Source organism: Equus caballus, chromosome 12 (genome assembly GCF_041296265.1).
Source record: "Equus caballus isolate H_3958 breed thoroughbred chromosome 12, TB-T2T, whole genome shotgun sequence".
Classification (NCBI taxonomy): Eukaryota; Metazoa; Chordata; class Mammalia; order Perissodactyla; family Equidae; genus Equus; species Equus caballus.
In genome coordinates, this window is record NC_091695.1 from 11997572 (window position 1) to 12020917 (window position 23346).

General features: G+C 41.5%; 1 protein-coding gene across 51 annotated transcripts in view; it reads right to left on the reverse strand.

The window, feature by feature from the left end:
• The window catches only part of CELF1 (CUGBP Elav-like family member 1), a 67787-nt gene that overhangs the window by 29930 nt on the left and 14511 nt on the right, over positions 1-23346 (reverse strand). For 12 of the 51 annotated variants that reach the window (XM_070228478.1, XM_070228475.1, XM_070228467.1 and 9 more), the window contains exons 2-3: positions 6381-6420; positions 1279-1430 (exon numbers count right to left, since the gene is read on the reverse strand). The exons of 26 other annotated variants lie outside the window; for them this stretch is intronic. In XM_070228478.1, the coding sequence (XP_070084579.1) occupies positions 1279-1349 (71 nt within the window). In that variant the 5' untranslated portion in view covers positions 1350-1430; positions 6381-6420. 51 annotated transcript variants of the gene reach the window in all.

Consider the following 23346-nt stretch of genomic DNA (forward strand, 5'->3'; position numbering starts at 1 on the left):
AGAAAACAGGCTGAGGAAAACTTCGGTGTCCAAGGGCTGAATACTAGGCAGTGGCACAGCAGAGAGAGAAAGTGCTACAATGAAAGATAATCCGAGCCACAAAATCCTATTTCTAGGAGTTACATATCTGGTACTTGGGAAGATTTTCATTATGTACTAAGTCTTCAAGATGGCATTCATTGTGATTTCATCTGTCATCTACTCTCATAAAAAGACACATCTAAACAACCATCATTTTGGAGACTACAGAGAAGACATGGGATTCATTTGAAATGAGCAAGCCAGCTAACTTTGAGGCCCCCCCACACTATTCCACAAAGAACTGCTCAGAATCTGCTATTATCCACACCTATTACACCTAATCCCAGGGTAGACTGATTTGCACATGGAGGCCTAAACTCAAAGATCTGCACTACCGCATGTTATCTAGGGGAGTATTCTATCATCTAATATTCTTGGCTTTGAATAACCTAAGGCTCATTTACTTGAGGTTCCAAGATACTCTGAAGCCTGGATAAAGAAACTGAAATCAGGAGTTAAGATATGTGTTCTCTGGCTACAGCTCGGAACCAGGTTAGCATTTTAGCTGTGTACAATGGTGTTGTCACTTATTGAACAGTGGTACAAACTGATGGAGTTTCTCATTCTCATGTTCAAAATTTATCTGGGCAAACTACCAAGCAAGACTGATCCAGTTTTGCATTTTTGGGGGAAGGCAGGTATCTGATGTCCCCGAAATCACATACTGTTGCATTTTCAATTAGACTGGGGAAGAAAATCAAGGTCCAGAATTATAGTTTACATGTCAATACAGCATTCTGCACACACTACTGAATACACCCTAGCTACCAGGCGCCTCTGTGACAGGATCTAAAAATTCGATCACTGAATGTAAATAAATAAATAACTTACCCAAAGATGACCTGAAATTGCATACCCAACCCAAAGCAATAAAGCTACGGTTAAAACAAAATACTCTGGACTCTATCATATGGGAAAACACTACAGCTTGAAGGGATTGGAGCCAGCACTCTTGAGCTGATGTTGCTGATCATATATCAAACGCACCCTTATGTACAGAACTTAGTGATAGCTCTGAGGAAATCAGCAGTAATGGGATAAAATCAGACTATAATAGAATATAACAGCAGTGTGGACTCGGACTTCCTCACCCAATTTTTTCTTCCCTCTTTTAAGGAAAGGGATCAGTTTCATCAAATAGCAAAGAAAACAACCCAATTCTTCTGCTTATGATAAAAATTAGATGAAAATACTTACACGGGACTGGAATTCAAAGAGCAATGATCCACCATCATTTCTGGAAGGAAATCCAACTTAAACGCAGCCATCACCTCACTCTCCCCTTCAGAAGCCAATGATATTAACTTGCTGCACTTGTCTGATCCACAAATACACACAGCTTTAGCTTCCTGGGCTCCACAAAAAACACAAAGTGGAAACAGGAGCTCAGGGAAACCAGCAATAAGTGCCACAGAAACAGGCAGGACTGGGGAAGGGAAAGGGAGTACTGGATTAAAAGGGGGATGTGACCATGTGAAGGGAGGCTCAGCCCGGCACACAATGAAAGTGCTGATGCGCCAGGCTTGTTTTGTGTGATTTTCCCTGGCGAAGCAGTACTAAGTGCACTGTCAGATAAATAGTGTCAGATCCATGAAGATAGCAGTGGCTAACAGAGCAGAAGAGACACAAACTTGTTTCACATCTTCCAAACTCCTCCCTGCAAATCAGTTTGTGAGGGCCCCCAAAGCCTGAAACCACCTGAAGCAAAAAAGCTCACTTCACAGGGTCTGACAATGTTTTTGGAAAGAACTGGGTTGCTGGCCTTGGTCTGAACTTAGTTTCCATGTGCCAAAGGCAGCAGTGAGCACAGTGCTTGGGTCCAAACTAACCTCAGAATAGATGCCTAAGGAGGAGCAGTTCAGGCATCAGAAGCAGGCCAGGGGCCAGGAGCGGAAGAACTGGCCACCAGAAACGTCCTGCTCACATACTACCACTAGCACTGGACCCACCTTGCTCACTTGATGGTGTTGAGAGCAACGTGTGAGATCTAATGAAGGACTTTAAAAAGTGCTGCTTCGGTGACACATTCATTAGGTGACACAAGGCAAAAACTTCTTTACTAACAATCTTTTTTTGCCAGAAAAAAAAAGATGGAATAGTAATATTCTGCCTCTTTATAGGGTACCAAGAAATAGTCTTTTCAGCATTTGATCTTTCTAAAGAAATGAAAGACAAAGAAAAAAACAAAAGCCACCAAAGTGGTAATAATGAGACAGGACCAGGGCCCACCAGGGACAAACACTCCAACATGTCAGGAAGGACACAGGAACGCAGACGAAGTCTCTGCATCCTCTGCCCTCCTTTAAACTGTTGCTAAAATCGAGACTGAGCGCACACACGAAAAGTCTACTGTGGGTGAGCAGTAGAGATGGATATACTTAGCAGTCAAGGCAGATGTGCGCTCCTGTGCTCCATTTAGCTCCACATCCCTCCAAACAACAAATGGTGGCATTTCAATATTTAGGCAGTGACGCTAAAACTGTATCTCTGCAGGCGCCCAAATTTCACAGGCCCTCTTTCCATTTTTACCATGAGGGTTGCCTTACCTCAAAGATTTTGCTGCACTCAAGCTCAGTTCACAACACAGGGAACTTTGAAAAAAAACAAGTTATGTCCAGCCTGTAAAGAGGTAAACGAATGAACTCCTAAATGCATATAGTTACTTTTAAGAAAATAATGAAGGGCACCATGTCACAGAATAGGCCTAGATGTTGTAGTCTGTGTAACGATGGCTGGCACCTGTCTGCATTTGACTGAGGAAGGTAGAAACCATGTCTTCTGTCCAAAATCCAGACACAACCATCCAAAATTTAGAAGTATAATAGCAGCTAACTGTTCTTCTATTTTGTCAGAGACTCTGGCTCATTTCATCTACTACTTGAGAGACGGAAGTGGCAGGAGTTCTCTTCCACACTACGAAAGGAGGAAGCAAAAGCAGGCTGCAAGCGAGAGGAGGCTGTGCAACTGGCACACAGGGCACAGCTCACCGAGCCCTGACTGCCAGACAGGCAGAAGATGGTAACCTAAGCTGGGGTTGGTTAAGTTACTGGGTAGGTTTGTCCTAGTTTCTCCTATGTCCACTCGAGTTGATCACATGCCTCTTCCTACAGAAAGTTACCTGGACCAGGGAGTAAATTTGTGAGGTCAATTAACAACCAAATTAGATTTTTAGTTCAAAGATTCCTTTATAAAAGAATCAACAAGTTCAAAGGAACTCCACTGGTTATTATGTTTCTACTAAGTCACTAAAAATACACTACACCTCTAATCAGAACCACATCTGTTAATGAGAGTTTAAATGTGGGAGTCTTTACTAAGCAGCCAGGCACTGCTCAGTGTATGAAAAGATGTGTACTCCTCACAGTAAAGTTTATCAAGCTAAAGGTTGGGAAGCACTGATTTAGAGTAACATTTTAAAATCCATTTTACGGGGCTGGCCTGGTTGTGCAGCGGTTAAGTTCAGACATTCCACTTCAGCAGCCCGGGGTTCTCTGGTTCGGGTCCCGGGTGTGGACCTACACACTGCTTGGCAAGCCATGCTGTGGCAGGCATCCCACATATAAAGGAGAGGAAGATGGGCACAGATGTTACCTCAGGGCCAGCATAAAGAGGAGGATTGGCAGCAGATGGTAGCTCAGAACTAATCTTCCTCAAAAAAAGAAAAAAATAAGTAAAATTCATTTTACAACTTGTAAGGCAACATGGCTTTAAAAATCGATAAGATGGAAAGGTTATGACATGAAGGAGGGCACTTCTCTTTAGGCAGGTCACAAGAGTTATCTCAGTATAATTAAATTCAACATGCTTGTGGGAAAAGAAAACACAGAAATTAATCACAAGTCACTCAATTTTAGAAAAAGGTTACCAAGCTAAGTGACGATAAAAACAATTATGGGAATACAAAAATGCAGATATTAAGGAGAAACGAAAAAGTAGAATTAAAAGTTATTCACAGAAAACTGCCCATGACTTGTTTTTAAATTTCTTAATCAGAAAAACATTCCAGGCTTTTCCCACCAAGGAAAAGCTAATGCTTTATTGCATGAGCAATAAAGAAACGGCAGACAGGGTTCTAACTATGGGACCGCTGCAAAAGAAGGCCTTAACTTTCCCTCAGTCCCTTTTCACCACCTGTCCTCTAACTATGAATTTATATTCATGGTTTCCTGTCTTTTCCTGGTTGTCTGTCTGTCTCAGTTTTCTTTGCCTTGAATATTCTTTAATTCTTTTCTAAGGGCAACAATTCAAAGTGTGATTATGTGAGGGTAGGGGCAATCAGCCTGTTGTAACATTAAGAACCCAAATCACTAAAAGTGATCAGTAAATAAGGGAAACCCTCAAAATAGCACACCCCGCATTTAGAGTGTCAGAATGGAATAAACTGTTTAAAAACTGGATTAGAAGAGAGAAATGCTAGAAATCACAGCATTTGTTTTGTCTAAAGAGTGGAAGAGCCAAAAAAAGCATAGTGGAGCAGGAAAGCCCAGGGGGCACGTGCAAACTTCAGGCTGCCTTACCCTGACTGCTGTAATGAGGGAGCTCAATGACAGGTGAAGGGACCTTACCCTTCCACCTCAATAATCTAAATGTGCTGCAGAGGGCAAAAGTGTGAAGTCTGGCTATATGAGCATAGAGGAAGTTAGAGCCTGCTACTAATTTATATAAGAGAACTTATGTCATTAAAAATCACCATGAGGGGCTGGTCCCATGGCCGAGTGGTTAAGTTCATGCGCTCCGCTTCAGTGGCCTGGGGTTTTACCAGTTCGGATCCTGGGCATGGACATGGCACCGCTCATCAAGCCATGCTGAGGCGGCATCCCACATGCCACAACTAGAAGGACCCACAACTAAAAAATACAACTATGTACCAAGGGGCTTTTGGGAGAAGAAGGAGGAAAAAAAAGATTGGCAACAGATGTTAGCTCAGGCGCCAATCTTTAAAAGAAAAACAAAACAAAAAACACCATACGTCTATATAAGGAAAAGTGCAAAAATCCAGCGAAAAGTCATAACCTCAGACAGTTAAGCGAACTGGGTATTTTTTCCCCCAGAGCTTCTAGCAGTTAGATGATATAAGGGATGTAGAAAAGAATATCACTTGATACCACTTGAAAACAACCAATCAGAGAATAACACAAAATTTTAGCTTAAAACGTTATGGACTTGAATTTTACTTCAAAAATTGAGTACTTCTGGGGCTGGCCCAGTGGCATAGCAGTTAAGTTTGCAAACTCGGCTTCAGTGGCCCGGGGTTCACAGGTTCGGATCCTGGGCGCGGACCTAGCACCACTCATCAAGCTATGCTCTCATGACATCCCACATAAAAGAGAGGAAGATGGGCACAGATGTTAGCTCAGTGACAATTTTCCTCAAGCAAAAGGAGGAAGATTGGCAACAGATGTTAGCTCAAGGCCAATCTTCCTCACACACAAAAAAATCACTATACGATAAAAAGCACTAAGTTTAGTGATTGTTGTATGCAAACTGGTCTGCCTGTAAGATTATCATATAAGGTTACTGAGAGGATGTGACACAGGTGAAAGGAAGCAAACTACCACCTTTCCTGAAATCTAGAAAGTTTTCCATTCCTTCCTCCTATCCTTAATCACTACTATCTCCTCTCCCAATCAGTGTCAAAGATCAGACCAGCAGAAAGACCCTCTTCTGTGCTTACTGCTGTCAGCAAAAGTGTAAGCTCAGAGCCTCCCTTGGAGTTTCTGGGATGAAACCTGATCTAACAGACTGTCCTGTCAAACCGTGACCACCCTTCAAATCAAGTCTTTTTTTCAGATCTCAAACTAGTTGTGGAAGTTAAGTGTAATTCTTTATTTACACTCCAGTGCTGATTAAAAAATCAGTATGTCGAAAAAATTCTGGTTCCAGGAGAGTAATATTATCTGTGTGGAATCCACTAAGTTCTGTCCTCATCCTTGTGCTAGTTTACTTGGGATCTTCCAGCTACGAAGTGGAATGGGGAAAGAAACTGAGCTGGGTAGCTGCTGTGTGTAGACTAGTGCTCCCAACTTTCTCTCCTCCCCCATCCCCACCCCCACCCATTAGAACCTGGCAGCAGCTAGCTCAAGTGGGAGATAAGCCTGCCTTGGGAAATAGCTAAGGAGAGTTGGTTAACAGCAAGAAAGTATTTCCAGCTTCCTAGGAACGGGAAATTATATCCCACAATGTAGGAAAAAACCCATCACCTTTCTGAAGGCAATTTTTTCCTATCTGCACGTCAGGCCTCATGCAAGAAGGTTAAGGAGATGGCCAGGGAGCACACCCATCCAGCAGTGAGCCCATACCTGTAGCTTTACACCTCCCTCTCTGGACTACGTCTTCACTCTAAAAAACCAAGGAAAGAAAAATAAGTGGGCCATGCCTACACTTCTCATAATTCCAGATATGCAGCTCTTTCCAAAGAAAAGCCCCCTTTGTCACCATGGCTGAAGATATCAAAAACCAAACCAAACCAAACCTCCCTCTCCCATTGTGTTTTCTTCTTCTTCTTCTCCCCAAAGCCTCCCAGTTCACAGTGGTATATTCTAGCTGTAGGTCCCTCCGATGTGTTATGTGGGACGCCACCTCAGCATGGCTTGATGAGCGGTGCTAGGACTGCACCCAGGATCCGAAGCAGTGAAACCCTGGGCCACCAAAGTGGAGTGCGTGAACTTAACCACTTGGCAATGGGGCTGGCCTCGTCTACCATTTTTCAACTACACAATATCTTTTTTTGTTGTTGTTTTTTTTTAAGGATTGGTACCTGGGCTAACAACTGATGCCAATCTTTTTTTTTTTTCTGCTTTATCTCCCTAAACCCCACCTGTACACACTTGTGTATCCTAGTTGCAGGTCCTTCCAGTTGTGGGATGTGGGACGCTGCCTCAACGTAGCCCCATGAGCGATGCCATGTCCGCGCCCAGGATCTGAACCCTGGGCCGCTGCAGCGGAGCGCACGAACTTAACCACTCGGCCACGGAGCCGGCCCCACTACACAGTATCTTAAAGATAAATTACATTTAATATTTCAAAGCTAATTTTAAAACACCATCAACTTAAAAGATGGGGAACTAAAGTACTAAAAGGCTTAGAAGAGGTTTGCCCCAAAACGTACAACAAATAGCAAAACAATGACTAGGATTTATGAGGTTGAATTTAGTTCATCTAGGTCACCAAAACAATCATTTTTACCATCTGCTTTTGGATGGGAAACTACAATAAAGTTAAAGGCTATGAAATTCTTTCAGCAATTAAGGATGGTGTTATTAATATGGAAAGGCCACACTTTCCTCAAAGCAACCTTCCTGAATAGGTAGGTGCCAGGCATAAACCTCTTCAAATGCAACCCAGTTCCTGCCTGTGTAAATGCATCTCAGCAGCCCTAGGGCAGTGGTGAACCACTGAAACCAAAAAAAATCAAAAGACGGGGGAGTTAATTGAAGGTAAAAGCAGACAGAGGAACCACAAAACCAATTTGTTTTATTTTTAAACATTATCGAACAATCCTGCAAGTAACGATGGATTCTATAAAGCTGCCCAAATTCCTCCAAACTTCATGTACAACTCCTGCCAGCTGTACTTCTGTCTGGTCCTGATCACAGACAGAGAACTGCTGAAAGTCACCAAGGACGACGTCTACGTTGGAAAGTATAAGAAGAATTCTGAAAGACAAAGCCAGACCCAGAACTAACTATGAGACTCTACACTCTACCTACCCAACCTGAAGACAAAGATGTTTCTTGACTGGCATAAAATAGGTGCTTAAGTAGTTAATTTGACTTTTCATATGGACCTAACTGGTTTCCAATTTTGCTAATGAAGCAGCGATGCTTCCAAAGGCAAAGTCTATTCTAACAACAAAAAACTTCTAAAAGCATCTACCTGGACCTGCCTACAACATCAAAAATTATTAAGAGGAGCAGGCTGGCCTGTGGCCTAGAGATGGAGCTCGGTGCACTCCACTTTGGTGACCCAGGGTCGGTTCTCAGCACAAACCTACATCACTCGGCAGTGACCATGCTGTGGCAGCAACTCACATACAAAATGGAGGAAGATTGGCACAGACATTAACTCAGGGCGAATCTTCCTCAAGCAAAAAGAGGAAAATTGGGGGGCTGGCCTGGTGGCATAGTGGTTATGTTCATGTGTTCCACTTCAGCAGCCTGGGGTTCACCGGTTCGGATCCCAGGTGTGGACGTGTGCACCACTTATCAAGCTATGCTGTGGCAGGCATCCCACATATAAAATAGAGGAAGATGGGCACAGATGTCAGCTCAGAGAGAATCTTCCCCAGCAAAAAAAGAAAAAAAAGTTATTAAGAGGAAAGGTAGTTACATTTACTTCGTTCACACTATCTCATTCAATCTTGTATTATCATCACCACTTAAGGTGGGGACTACTCTAAGGATTTATGTGCTAAAATAATCTGCGGGAGGGATTCTAACCCCAGAACCCATGGTGTGTGCCTCTCGAGAAACATGACCATCATCTAGGAGATACAAACTTTTATTAAGACAGTGTGTCTTCAGAGGGCTCTGGAGTAGTTACTACCTTGGAAGATAGAGACAAGTTAAATCTCTACTTGTTAGTTTTATTCTGGAAGACGTAAAGGGCAAAGAAAAGACCAGGGAGTCATGTCTCCTTCCCACAATGTTGCATGGAACAGTTGAAAAACACTGCTGTCGTGTGACCCTGTGAGACCAGACTCAGACTGCACGCTAGTTGAGGAATCTCCAGGATACAGAGAGCAAAGGAAGGCCTGGGGTTGTTAAGAAGGGCCAGTGTACGAAGGGGTGAGGGACACATATCTAGGTCCCAGAGAACACGCAGCCCTACGGGAGCTGAGGAACATCCTAATTGCCCAGCCAAGAGAAAGAGAAAAATGAAGTCTTAAAACAAACCAATAAACAAAACCCACATAACCAGGATATTAATCACCCAACTCCTAAGTCACTCAAAGACTTTTTAAAGGAAAACTCAAACACAGAAAAAAAGGATCAACACTGTCTTCCTCCACATAGGCCCTTGTCACTTGAAGGAGGACAGTGGGAAGCCTAATACAAGAAGGTATTTTCTGGGGCCTGCCCGGTGGCACAGCGGTTAAGTGCGCACGTTCCGCTTCTTGGTGGCCCAGGGTTTGCCGGTTCGGATCCTGGGTGCGGACATGGCACCGCTTGGCAAAGCCATGCTGTGGTAGGCGACCCACGTATAAAGTAGAGGAAGATGGGCACGGATGTTAGCTCAGGGCCAATCTTCCTCAGAAAAAGGAGGATTGGCAGTAGTTAGCTGAGGGCTAATCTTCGTCAAAAAAAAAAAAAAAAAGGTATTTTCTTTAAAAGCTTTATCTTCCCAGTTTTGCTTTTTCGACATTCTATTGCCTAGTCTGTAAGAAAACAGAAATGCTCTGGGGAGAGAGGAAAGGTGAATGGAAACTAAAAGCTTCAGGTCTGAGTATTTTACATCTTTCATTTCTGCGGGGAACCAAACAAAACGCGTAAGCTGTGGGGAAGCCTGAGCTACGTCTGCCCTGTACTTCCCTGAAGTTCCACAGAAGGCTGCTTCTATTAACATTATCTTCATCTTTCTCAACCACCGTGTGTGTGTGTGGGGGGGGGGGGGGTGCAAAAACGTAGTTCCAAAGAGGGGTGAGAAGAGTCAAGGGGGAAAAGGAGCACCAAAAAGGTGAGTAGGGTGGGGTGGAGGGCAAGAAGAGAAAAGGATGAAGGGTAAGCTGCCTCTGAAGAAACAAGAAGTATTATCTGCTCGTGATATGTTAAAATGTGCAAAATATGACCTCTTGTAAAATTTTAAAGTTGTACTTAACAAGTCAATGGTACAGGGGACTCTAAAAGGCAAACTGCCTATCCCACAATTTCTCCGAGGGAAGATAATCAGGGACGATTTTTATATTAGGTTCTGGAGGATATCTTGGAACTTATATATGATCTTGACATGTTTCAAGAATACAAGAGCAAATGAACAGCATCACCTCTCAGGACTGACATAAAAGCTCTCAGATCTTGGAGCTGGCCCCGTGGCCAAGGGTTAAGTTCACGCTCTGCTTCGGCGGCCCAGGGTTTCACTGGTTCTGACCCTGGGTGCAGACATGGCACCGCTCATCAAACCATGCTGAGGCGGCATCCCATATGCCACAACTAGAAGGACCCACAACTAAAAATATACAACTACGTACCAGGGGGGCTTTGGGGAGAAAAAGGAAAAATAAAACTTAAAAAACAAAAACTCTCAGATCTCCTACTCGCCCTCCTTAGTGCAAGGCAAGGTAATGAACCTTTTTTATTTCTCAGGGTCTTCTGCTGGCCATTGGAGCCTGTATGTTGAATAAATGACAAAATCTCCTCCTTCCCAGAAAGACGGCCCCTGACTCACTCACCATCAGCAGCTCTCACATAGTATGCCTTGAATCACAAACTCCAGATAGAGGAGCTCCTAGCAGGCACGGTAATGCTCAACGACTTATATAAGGCCTGAACCCATGACCTTGGCCTCACTGGCAAGACTCGCTCTTAGTAACAATTGTTACTTAAGTGCCCCCAATACCCTGACAATTTTTTTAGATATAAAGCAGAGAGCTAATGAAGAACTGCACAACTATCCATATTAGAGGTTTTCAAATGTTCTTAAAAGCAGAAGGTGTTTTCTCCCTCAACATAAAGGTGAAGCTGTTCAGGCTGAAGACAGAGGAGGGCAGGGCAGGCCCCACCTGTTCGTCTCTTGCGGCCCGCAGGGTAACCCCAGGTGTCTCCTGGGAAATAGGAAAACAGGCCTGGATAATTCAAAACAATAGATAAATCACTGATTTTACATCCAGCCTTGAGATTAATAGTTTTTAAAGAATTTTTCTATCTTTAAAATCTAATAGGTTACCACAAACAAAGGAATTATAAAAGATTGTATCAATGGTAACGAATGTGTGCATCCTTGAATTGATGGAATACAGGATTTAAAATTCGTAAACCTTATCATCTGAAAGTAGGGGGAAATGTCCAGACATTTACAGAGCAGCAATAATTATAAATATTATAACAGAAATGACCTGGGAAGGTTGTGCTCTTTTTAAAAATGTCTGTTACCTTTTAGACTGCTCTCAATGCCCTCACTTTAATTTTTCTACCTCCTCAATTAAAAATTTTATCTATTTATTCATTTTTAGATAAAACCAATTTTGGTTTATTTCCTACAAGGCCCTTTTCTATGCATGCATTAAGATGCACATACACTCAAATACACACATTTATCATCAATTAAATATTGTACTGTATATACTATCACATAACCTACTTTTTTCACTTAACAATTAAAAACATTTTCTTGTGAGCACCCCATATTTAAGAACCAGAGTCAGAATTGGCCTAAAGCCTGATTTTGCCAATAGCATCCTTACCTATATGTCACAACCAATAAATATAACACCTACTTCACAAGGTCAATGTAATTACTAGATCCTCTGAAACTGCTACAAAGAAGTGGTAAAGTGACTGGGAGTGTGTGAGCTGGGCTCTTTGTTCTCCTGTTTAGTTATACGATCTTTCTATATGACTACACATGCACCTAAATAAGAGGTCATCGCACATATGAGAGGCATCCCATTTTGGAGGTACTCAGGTAAGGCAGGCAGGGAATGCAAAATACCTTTTTAAAAATCTCTTTTCCTACTTCCTCCCAAAATGCCGACATTCTCAAATCCCCATTAAGTCTTCCCTCTCTCCTCCCCATACAGCTCTGTATTTTTGGGGGGTAGGAATCTCACTCTGTCTTTAGCTCCTCCTGTTTCCTTGGCAGCACTGTCAGTACCGGGCAACAAATTGCTGGATACAGCAGTAGCAATTTACATATGGTAGCTAAGCTAATATGCAGCTTTCTCTGGGCAGAATTGCTAACTCTTCTATGTATCTTTCTAGTTTGAACCCAATGTTCCAGGCATATCAATGTTAAATATCTGCCTAGTGGCTTCCACCTTCAGAGACACAGGGAACTACGCACAGAAGTCAGAGGCAGCAAAGGTTCGTCACTGTGTGAAAGAAGTGGGGTCTCTAAAGACACAGAAGGGGCTTAGTTACAGGGACTGAGACACCGGACAAAACACCTAAATCCAAACTCGAGGGCTCAGTCGTTCTACTTTCCCATAATATGCACATATCACTTGCTCAAAGTTGGCAAGTTCTAAGACCACCAGTTCCGCCGTAGTCTCACTGCCCTGCCATAAGGCCAAATCTGGCGCGTGCAGTGAGTCACTCCTGCTCCTCTCTCCAACTGCATTTTGATTTCAGCCCACTTGTGCAGCTCATCAGGGCTGCACCATATGTTAGGACCATGTAGGCAGAATGTGACTAATTTTTTTCTAAAACACTGTCAGAGTTACTTTTAAAATTACCTTATAATCTTGATGTCTCTGAAGAGTCGTCATTTCTATAATACATAACTACCTGGAAATGACTTTATAATTATTTTTCTGAGTGCTCAAAGGAGATTCTTCAGCATTTTCACTCCCATTTTTCAGATGAGGGAACTAAAGTGAAGAGAATGAATTAAGTGGCCTAGGTTCCACAACCAGCCAGGGAGTACTTTCTGGAGTCACAGCACTCTATTGGTAAAATAAATCAGTTGTAAAACGCTTTTTTGGGGGGGTGGGGGGTGGGGGGAGACTCAAAATATTACTTTGCTGTTATTTTCTGAGGTGATTATTAAACTTTAGATGTAACAATTACTTGGAATTTACAGGCTAATGCTGACGACTAAATGGTCTCACGATATCCATGTGAGTAGTTTTAAGAGACAAGGACTGAACGAGGCATGGACCACAGATGTTTTTCTAATTGGTAAAGATCATAAATGGCTGAAACTAAATTTTGAGAGTAAAAGAGATAAATCTGACCTGCAGATTAAGCTACCATCACTAAAATCCCTAAAAATAAAAAAAAGGAGGGGCTGCTCCTGCCTACTCCAGGCAACCCACCTCTTCTCCAGCAATAATGGTTGCTAGGTTTGATAATTAAGCTTATCTCAAGAAAGTTTCTTAAAGCTTCCATTTCAGGTCAAATGTTCATTCCAGTAACTGTTTGGGGTGGTAGTCTGACTGCCACTTCATTAAGATCTTTCTGTCCACTAATAGTATTCTTCAATGGATAATATGACTTGCAAAATATAAAAAAAATCTTAAGTATCTCATCAATATGAAAAACTGCACAAACCCTTTGAATCTAGCAATTCCAGTTCTAGAAATACAGCCTTCAGACAAAGTATGCAAAGGGGCATTCAAAGAACACTGTTTATAATAGCAAAAACTGGAAACATATATGCCAATCAGTTGGGTGCTGGTGAAATAAAGTATAGCAATACAACAGAACACTCAGCAGCTACTAAAGAGAAGGAGGCAGTTCCAATGCACTATTAAGGACTTGATCAGGAGGATATCTTTATATAATAAGGAATTATGCATGGCTTGTATATAAACAGAATATCTCTGGTAGGATAAAGAAAAAACTGCTAACAAGCTTTCAGAGGTAGAATGCTGGCTAAATTGTTTACATATGGATATGTTACCTATTTTACAGGATTTTATTTTATTACTGTGTTTTGGTGAGGAAGATTGGCCTTTAGCTAACATCTGTTGCCAATTTTCCTCTATTTTGTATGTGAGATGCCACTACAGCATGATTGATGAGTGGTGCATAGGTGTGCGCCCAGGATCCAAACCTGTGAACCCCAGGATGCTGAAGCAGAGCACACAAACTTAACCACTATGCCACTGGGCACACCCCAAATACAGAAATTTTTCTTTCTTTTTTTTTGAGGAAGATTAGCCCTTAGCTAAGATCTGCTGCCAATCTTCCTCTTTTTTGCTGAGGAACACTGGCCCTGGGCTAACATCCATGCCTATCTTCCTCTACTTTTTTATATGTGGGATGCTGCCACAGCATGGCATGAGGAGCAGTGCACCTAGGAGGTCTACACCCAGGATCCAAACCGGTGAACCCTGAGCTGCCAAAGCAGAACATGCGAACTTAACCACTGCGCCACTGGGCCAGGCCCTACAGAAATATTTTTAAAGAAAATTCTTGAAACTATGAGGAACAAAGTAAAGAAAAATCCCAACTCATGCTCTATTCCAAAACAAGCACTTTGTTTTTGTATTTTTTTTCCTGCTTTGCCAGAAAGTTTTCTATGGAAACAGCCATTGTCCAGGTGAACCACATGTGAGCTGGGTAATTATATTACACCACTGGAAATTATCTGAGCAACTCAACTGATGTTCATGCAGCTTGGCCTGCAAACCTTATGGCTGGCCTATTTACAAAGTCTGGAGCTATTTTCAATCACTCAGCTGTATGTCTATGTGTACATTTTCTTCAATCAACCTTTCTTGCCAGGCAGAGTGCAACATTAGCTGGATCCCAGTAAGGAAGGCAAGGGACAGGGTGAGATAATATGTCAAAACAAGTTCTATAAATACAACTTTTGGCCTAGTATCTCAAAAAGGAATCAAAACAGCTTCAAGCTTAAATAGAAAAATTCTACCGTCCTGCAACATCTTACTTGAAGGCTCTAGGGAACAGAAGAGGCCAGGGATCTGGACTCTCGATTCTCACACCCTATCCTGTCTCCCTCTCCCTAATCTCAGAGGGAGGTTAAGATTGAATTGCAGGTATCATTCCAAGTCAGCATCTCCCCACCTCTTCCCTTATCTTACCCCCACGCTAGTGAACATATCAATATCCTTTCACTGAGCTCACTCCACCTCTTAGGCAGACATGCCCAGCACACACAACATACAGCAGCCCTTACACAGCACCTAGCATCTAACTTCTATCTCCAAAACCCTTGACCAAGCAGCCAAGAACCCTGCCTGTACCATCTGCCCCAACCTCACCCCAAACACATGGGCACTCAAGCAGGATGCTTCCATATGGTCTTGTCTCAGGAGGTTTATCCTGTTCTGTTGAAAAGCAGGAAACTTTATTCAATCTCTCTCTGTTCTTAATGTCGTCATCCTACAAAACCAGAAAAATCTTCTTTCTGTGGAGATGCTTCCTGAGATAGGTTATATGCCAGAAAGGACAAATATTACACCTTTGCTCAGTCAATCAGGGAGTACGTTTGGCATAGCCTGATTCATCCCAAAGGATGCACATTCTAAATATCACTTTAATATTGTCACTTTTTTAAAAAAGTGACTTCAATTATCATGCCTTCATCACTCTCGAATTGCGCTCCTAAAAGCGCTTCTCACATTTAAATACCCATTTATATGATCTCTGTCACCTCCTTCAAATCACTCCTTAAAAAAAAAATCCCACTGTTCCACAAAATTAAACTTGTCAGTGCTTTGATTTCATTTTTACAAAAACAAGCTTTTTATAAAATGGGAGCTCCATCAATCAAAAATGCATGTCGAGAACACGCGCTATACGCCCAGAACTAGAGAGGGCACAGAGAAGGCCCGATGCCTGTCCTCAATGAGTTTACAGTCTCGTTCAGAAGACAGAACTTACACTGGAATCAAAACGCGCAGGACAGCATACAGCCAAGGAAAACATATGCCAGGGAAAACGTGCCATCAATGTGAGAGAGACTAAAACATCTCAGGAGAGCTGATTCTTATTTTCCTGTCTAAACCAAACTTTTGCACTATTCAATTATATTGTCTAAGACAGAATAACATTTTTGCTACCTTCCACTGAAATCACTCAGCCTACCAACAATTCTCCCATCCTCATTTCTTTTGAGCAGATCTCCCTGTTATCCTGTTACACTCACAAAGATCAGAGTTAACGGAATAGGCAAAACTTGCTGGTCCTTCCTTCCCCTGCTCTCCCTGTGAAGGCATCTCCTGACGTGTAGTGCAGGGAAAAAGGGTTAAAGAAACTAAAACTAACTCTGCTTTCAGTATCTTCAGTAAACAGTCTGACACCAGCAGAGAGAAACTGGTAATGTGGGGGATGCTCCACGGACTTGCTATTTGCTCTGCAGCTCTTGATCATCAATAAATGAATTAGTTGACAGTGACCTGCAAAGCCAGTCACAGTCATTTTTATAAGAAAATTCTACAATGAAACTCAGTTAGACTCAGACGATTCATGATTCAATAATCCCAAATAATATTCTGCATGAGTTAATAAAATTAAGAGACAAATACTTACTGTAAGCCTACAATATACCCTGCACTCCGACTATGGAGTCACACCCCTTCCTAATCCCAGTTTTGCTGCTTACTAGCCAGGTAACTTTGGCCAAATTGTTTAACTTCTTTATACCTGTTCCCTCATCTGGAAAATGGTTACAGTAATCTACCTTTCATGATGTTTCTGAGAACTAAAGGATTTATATACCCAAAGCCTTTAGAACAGTGCCTGGCACACAGAAAGTGCTCAGTAAACATTCGCTATCATTATTATTCCAGGCACTAAGGTTGGTGCCTATGGTGGGAGAGGATGAGTCCCAAAAAGTTTTATTCTTTGACAAGATGATTATATCTCTTCCAAATGGAGTTCCTAAGATTATTCAGAAATACGTCCTATTAGAAGGAGGGGAAGAGGGGTGGATAAGAAAGCACTAACTGGCTGACAGAGCTTCAGCCTCCAACTGGGCCCGCCAGCGTTAAGTGTAGCCTTCATTATGACATACTGAACCACTCGTTCTAAGAGCACTTACTTATTTACAAACATTGATTTATTACCCTCACCATACCAAAAAGGATTTGTGGAAGCTTTCACAATGCATACAGGGAAAAAAAATAAACTAATAAAGTGAGACCAAGGAAATTATAATTTTTTTAAAAAGATCAAGAACAAAAGGGAAGCTGGAACAGAGATGTGCTAGCCAGTGTCCTTTACTAAGGCTGAGCTATAAAATCAAAGAGCTGCCACCGATTTTAGTCTCCCATGACAGCCCCTACAGAGGGCGTATAGTGATTTGCAGTAAAAATGGGAAAACATTAGAAGGATGGTGAAACGAGATGGGCACTAAGAGTTGCCAAGAAGGAGAAGGTGAAGCCAATTTAATGCCACACTCACAGAATTTTAGAAAGTCATTAAGTATGCAGGACCCATCCTAGGACTCAGCACCAGGTCCTAGGCCCTCAACAAACACATACACCAAAGCCAACAATGGACAAGTCACAGAACAGATTTCTAAGTGACTCAGAGCCAGAATACATCAGCAAATGGTCGCATAGGAGTCTCCAACCATACAACACAGCCATAGTAAGAAGCCACCTCAGTGAAGGTGTTTCTCCAGCACTTCAAGCCCTTTTCTCTCCTCACCAGCCAGTTACAAATATGTGCAGAGAACTGTCTCATCCCTACTCAGCTGACAAGTTCTATTCCCAACTCTGCATGCTTGTGACTCAGGAGGATGGGGGAGGGGAGTATAGGGGAGTGTAATACAAAGAAACAAACTTGAACTTAGACTTAAGTTCATCAAGAGTGAGGAATTCATTTCTAATTAGAATATCTCCTAACAAACCAACAAAGCGTCCTTTAAAAATACAGTAACAAACCCAATACTCTTTGGAAATAGCCTGAAATCAGTCTACATGTCATGTCCCCTACTATTCCTTAAATAGACATGACACCAAGAAGCATTACAAGCCTTCTGTAAGGCCAAACTCTACAAAGCACTCTGAATCAGCGCAAACAGCATGGGTTGCAAAGCCCAAAGCAACAGGGCATTTCCCACAGTTCTGTTCCCAGCCAACGCCAAGTCAAGTGGCTAACCCCTACTGCACCCTCTCCCAAAAAGAAGTGTATGAAATCATTAAAGGGGTAGAAGTGTCTCAGTCTTCTTAATAAAATCTTACATCGGGAAACGTGTGCCAGGAAAAGAACTCATTTCCAACCCTAGGACTGATCTTCGTGACCAGAAAAAACAAAGGAGAAAAAAGACTACTACTTTAATAAGATACATTTCTAAAAGAACCTAAAAACCATTTGTGACACATTTGCCAGTCTGGGATCCTATTCTTAAAACATATTTTGTTAAAATAATATAAATCTTGCCTCCTCACCCCATCCCTGAGATTCTGAAACTTTCTCTACAATTTATAATTGACAAAACAAAACAAAAAAGACAAACAGGTGACCTCTTTAACTTGAAAACCTCAGACCTCCACAGAAATGCACACAGACAGACAGATGGACCCATGTAAGAACACAGAGTGGGCCCTGGCTGCACCCCGAGCAGGCCTGAGCCTGTCTGGGGACACAGGGCAGCCACACGGCCTTGCTAGTGGGCTGCTCCTGCTGCTGCTGTACAAATAGAGAAAGTGGAAACGTGGAACAGCAGCTTCTGCAGAACAGATCCTGCTCCGTGCTCAGAGAGGGAGGAGCAGGCGCCTAAACAGCTTTACCCATACATGGCTGCTGAAACGGGACCATTAGTGAAAGCCCAATTATCTCACACACATGCATTCTGTTCGCATGCTGCAGACAAAAAACAGAAACACACAGGTTGGTACTTGAAGAAAAGTTTCAGAGATTCTATTTCAGTCAAGGAACTTCCCAATAATTTCAGTCACTCACACCAAGAATCCCTCATCTACAGGGAACAGAAAAGACAGGGTGAGAACTTCACTAGGTCAGATTCTTACCAGATCACCAGCAGCCATGAGGCTAACATCATTTAAATTATGGAATTTAACACTCAAAAAACATTATTCCCCATTTGTGTGAACAATCCTAACCTTCACTGGCCCTTTGCTGTTTTCAGAATGAAGGTCTCATTCCAACTCTCAGACTATGTTTTGAGGTCTCTTTTTTTCTAGTTGGCACAAGTTAAAATAAATTGGTATAATTTTTAAAATGTATTTCCCAGGATGCTGGCTTACATAATCAGAGGCCAAGTATTTAAGTTCCAAAAATTACTTTGTTTTAGAACAATTCATTCAAATTCACCTCAATGTGAAGAACATGAAAAGTTTAATTTCTGGCTAGAGTGAACTCTCCAAAGATAAGAAATGCAAGGTTGATTGGCTCAAATGATTCTGTACTTTAGCTCTTAATGAATCCAATGAGTACTCACTGCGCACTGTCTACGTACTTACTCAGAAGTGTAGGGACTGCAGCATAAACATAAGCCATACTATCACTGACCTCCAATACTTACAATCTAGTTCTTGGAAAAGATTAACACATGAGATAGTAAAGGCTGATAGTATATGACTACTGCTAAAGGATGAGGTACAAACTACAAATGCCATGCAAATTACGAGAGGCTGAGGACAGACAGAATTAGGTCTTCCATGGGTCCCACCTACCAGCACTCTCACTAAGGGCTCCTGCAATTATCTTAAATGTGAGGACACAAGATTTCTGAGGTCGCTCTCCATTTCTGAAATTCTTTGAGTCTACAATTTAAAAATATAAAGTAATTTAAACGTAAAATGTTTCACACTAGTATGAGATTAATACCACACTGCTTACAGAAGCAAAATTATAGTTTTTGCCCACTTTAGAGAAAATATATTCTAAAGAAAGATAAAAATGAATTCAGACCATAACTCAGCATCCACTCTAACAGCTCTCACATAACACTTCTGGGAAAACGTTCTTCCATCTCAGAAATCTCTGCCTAGCCTTTTGAGGAAATTTTACACCACCATGAAAAGAAAGGAAAAAAACACCTGCCGTAGGGAAACAAAATGGTAGGACTAGAAATGCTGATGCTGATATACTCTGAGATCCTTGATTACAAACATTGCTAAGTCATCTACTCATAAAGGAGAGCGCCAGAGAAAAGAGCACTGCCCAGCTCCATTCCATCAGGGAACTGTCTGGTGTATATCTTTACACAACTCTAAACTTATACAGCATAAATACACCGATATACTAGGTAACCTCCTAGCAACACACTTTCCCTAAAACTTAGAAGAAAATCCTTCTAATTCCTAAGATATAACCAGTCCAGCATACTTACTTACTTTAACATATTTTATCAGCAAATTAACTACCTGAAATTTTGAAATTTTCTCTTTACCCCGTATAGGCAATGCAATAATGATGAGCAAAGGATACTAAATGATGGCAAACAAGCTCTCAATCCCACTACCTAAATCTCCCAGTGCAAGACAGAGCCTTGTCCACACCATAGGATATACAGTCATGTGTCGCTTCACAACCGGGATGTGTCGTCAGGTGATTTTCTCTGTAGGAACATCAGAGTGTACCTACACAAACCTAGGTGGTATAGCCTACACCTAGGCTATATGGTACTAATCTTAACTGGACCACTCAGGTATATGTGATCTGTCATTGAGTGAAACACATCATGATGCGGCACATGACTGTACCAGACACAACAGGATTCCAGCAGAAGAGGCATTTTCATGTTCCACAAAAGACAGACATGCAACTGTTCGACATTTTATTAAAAACCTCTTACCTTTGTATAGTGGCTTATATATTTTTCTGAGCAGCCTTGTTATAGCAATTTTGATTTCCCAAACAGCAGTTTATCATGTATTAATATGTACTTTTTGGGTGAGATCACAGCTTTAATTACCTAATATGTACTTTAGTAAGATTACTTATGTGAGGGCAACCAAGTAAAAATAAAGAACACAACACAAAAGACCACAATTGTATACACGAAGGATTGAAGTATAACCTCAAAAGCAAAATGGTTATAAATACCTAAAGTATGGCCTTTGGCAACTCCTGTCTTTCCCATTTCCCATTTCCTCAAGGGAAAAATGGTACTGGACCAGATCAGGAATCCATATCTAGGGACCACAGACCTAGAGAATTCATGGATATTTCATGGATTCTGGCAAACTCCCTTATGTTGTGTGCAAAATTTTACATATACATGTAAAATGTATTTATGTACTTATTTATTTATATTTATAGGGAAATGGGTCCACAGGTTTTTAGCAGATTTTCAAAGGGGAGTCCATGATCCAAAATAGGTTTAAGAAGCCAAGAGTAAACAATAAATAGTTTGTTCCATCTCTAACATCCTGTCATCTCCTCTTGTACTTCCTGGTTCAAAAAGGGAATCTTCATAACTAAACGCAGTCAAGAACAAACAAGTCACCCTGGTCAGGAAAATATTCAAAATAATGGATTCCAATTCAAACTGAACCGGAATTGTTTTTAGATGACAGACTAACATCAAGAAGCTTTTCTAAACAAGGTTTTCAAGCAAATTTTACCACTACAGCTCATCTCAGAGGGCTACCATGAGACCAGAATTCCTTAGGTGTGCTTGGGGATACCCCACTAGATAGTTCCTCTCTTACCAAGTGCACTTTTTAAACAAGGTAAAGCTTCCAGTTTCCTACTTCTAATTCTATCCTGTGGCAAAGAAAGTAACAGGAGACAGGTACAGAGGGAAAAACTAGAGCATGGAAGACTGGAACGAAGGGGACTGATAAGAGGCAAACAAAGAAGTTAGCCATCCTGTTAGCAAGAGGTGACACATGAGAATGGCCACTCCCTATTATCTCAATTTATAAAAAGTATATTAAATAAAACAAAAAACTAGCCTTCCTCTAAGACAATAAAAGAAAAAAATGTGTCTGTTACCGAACCACTTAAGCTTAAAATTTTTAGGTTCTCATGGCAACCTAAGTCATCACACGGCACATACTGGATATAAAGCGCATATTTAGAGGCTTAACTAGTAAACTGAAAATGTGACATATGTGCAATGTGGGCGACAACATTATTCTGGGAGCTTTAACTTTAAAATCTTCCAACTTTTTTTTGCAGCCCCAAAGATGATATAATAGAGTCAACTTTGCAGAAGGTGCAAGCTCAAGGAAGAGGTACAAAGAACATAAATAGAAGCAAAGAGATCAAAGACAAGAAAATTCAGGCTATCAGAAGAAGTTTCTGAACATGGCTCTCCCCCACTGTGAATCAACCTGTAAATGGAGGCTTAAAAAACAAGACTGCTAGTGAGGACATATATCAAGATAGCATTTGGGACACACTTTAATGCAGGCCCAATCGAAAGAGGGCATGGTCACAGAGCAGACCATTTGGTAAATGTGACACTGACTGCAAGGCAGCCTGGAGAGGTTGGCGTTCTTTCTCTCTTTTCTAGGAGTTCATAGAACATGGCTGTTTAGAATTAAGAAGCAGTATCAAAGCCGAAAGGATGGCTGTGGGGCATGGGAGTTGAGAGAGGGGGACCAGACTTTAAGAAGGGGGGCAGGGGGACATGGAGACAGAGACAGCAGTCTTTTATGTCATGTCTCACCAGGGAACCAAACAAAGATGTAACATTCAGTTTTATCATCTACTAAATGACCCATGGGAGGGATACCTCCACCTGTCCGCCCACAGGAACTCCATTATAATTCATGCATTTCTTCTGAAAGCCTTGAAGATGCTATGAATGCTACGTACCTTAAAACCACATTTCCATGCCACGTCTTTTAGGGTTAAATTACTCCTACTTTTCAATAAAAAAACACGTAAACAGTTTAGGTAAGGTGCACAAACAATATCTTAATCAGGGCAGTTAAACAGATATGCCTATTTTCCTAATTCTCTCAAAGATAAGAACTTCTAGAATGAATCACTGAATTTACATTACTGATTAATAGCTAAAAATTGTACTACCATATGAAAGGGAACAGTCACAAAAATAAATTATTTCATTATTGTTACAAGACTGGGCCTCAATAAGCAAGAAAAGTACAGGAAAACAGCACAGCATTTGGACCGTGGACTGGTAGCTCAGCCCTGTCCTACCACTTGAAAGCTGGATGCCACAAATAAGTTACTATCCTCACTGAGGTTCCTGACCTCAAGGTTCCGTCTACAAAATGGTGAGGAAGCAACCATCTCTCTCTCCCTCCTTCCCCACCTCTGTCTGTCTGTCTGTCTCTTCCCCCACTGTCAATGCAAAGTCTAATTTCTAGTTTCTTTCATTACGATGTAATCTGGCAGACTTTCTTATCAAGGAAAACTCTGTACAATGAACTTTTATGCAAAAGTTCACTAGTCAAATTAAGAAGCAGAATAACAACTAAAAAATAAACGTTTTATAAATAAATATAAAAAATAAATAGCACTGTGGATGAAGCTAGGATGAGAGATTTCTTTCAGAGCCAGGCCACACCTGCTAATGACTACAATATCTGATTACCTTAATTACCTTGGCTGCACAACAAGAAGTGCTGGTGGTCATGAAATTCCAGAATATTAAAAACTCAGCCACATTTTCATTATAGCATTCTCTACTGTGTTGAAGTCAAGACAGCAAAAGCCTGCCAACAGCATTTTCACTTTAATTTTCTGGTAA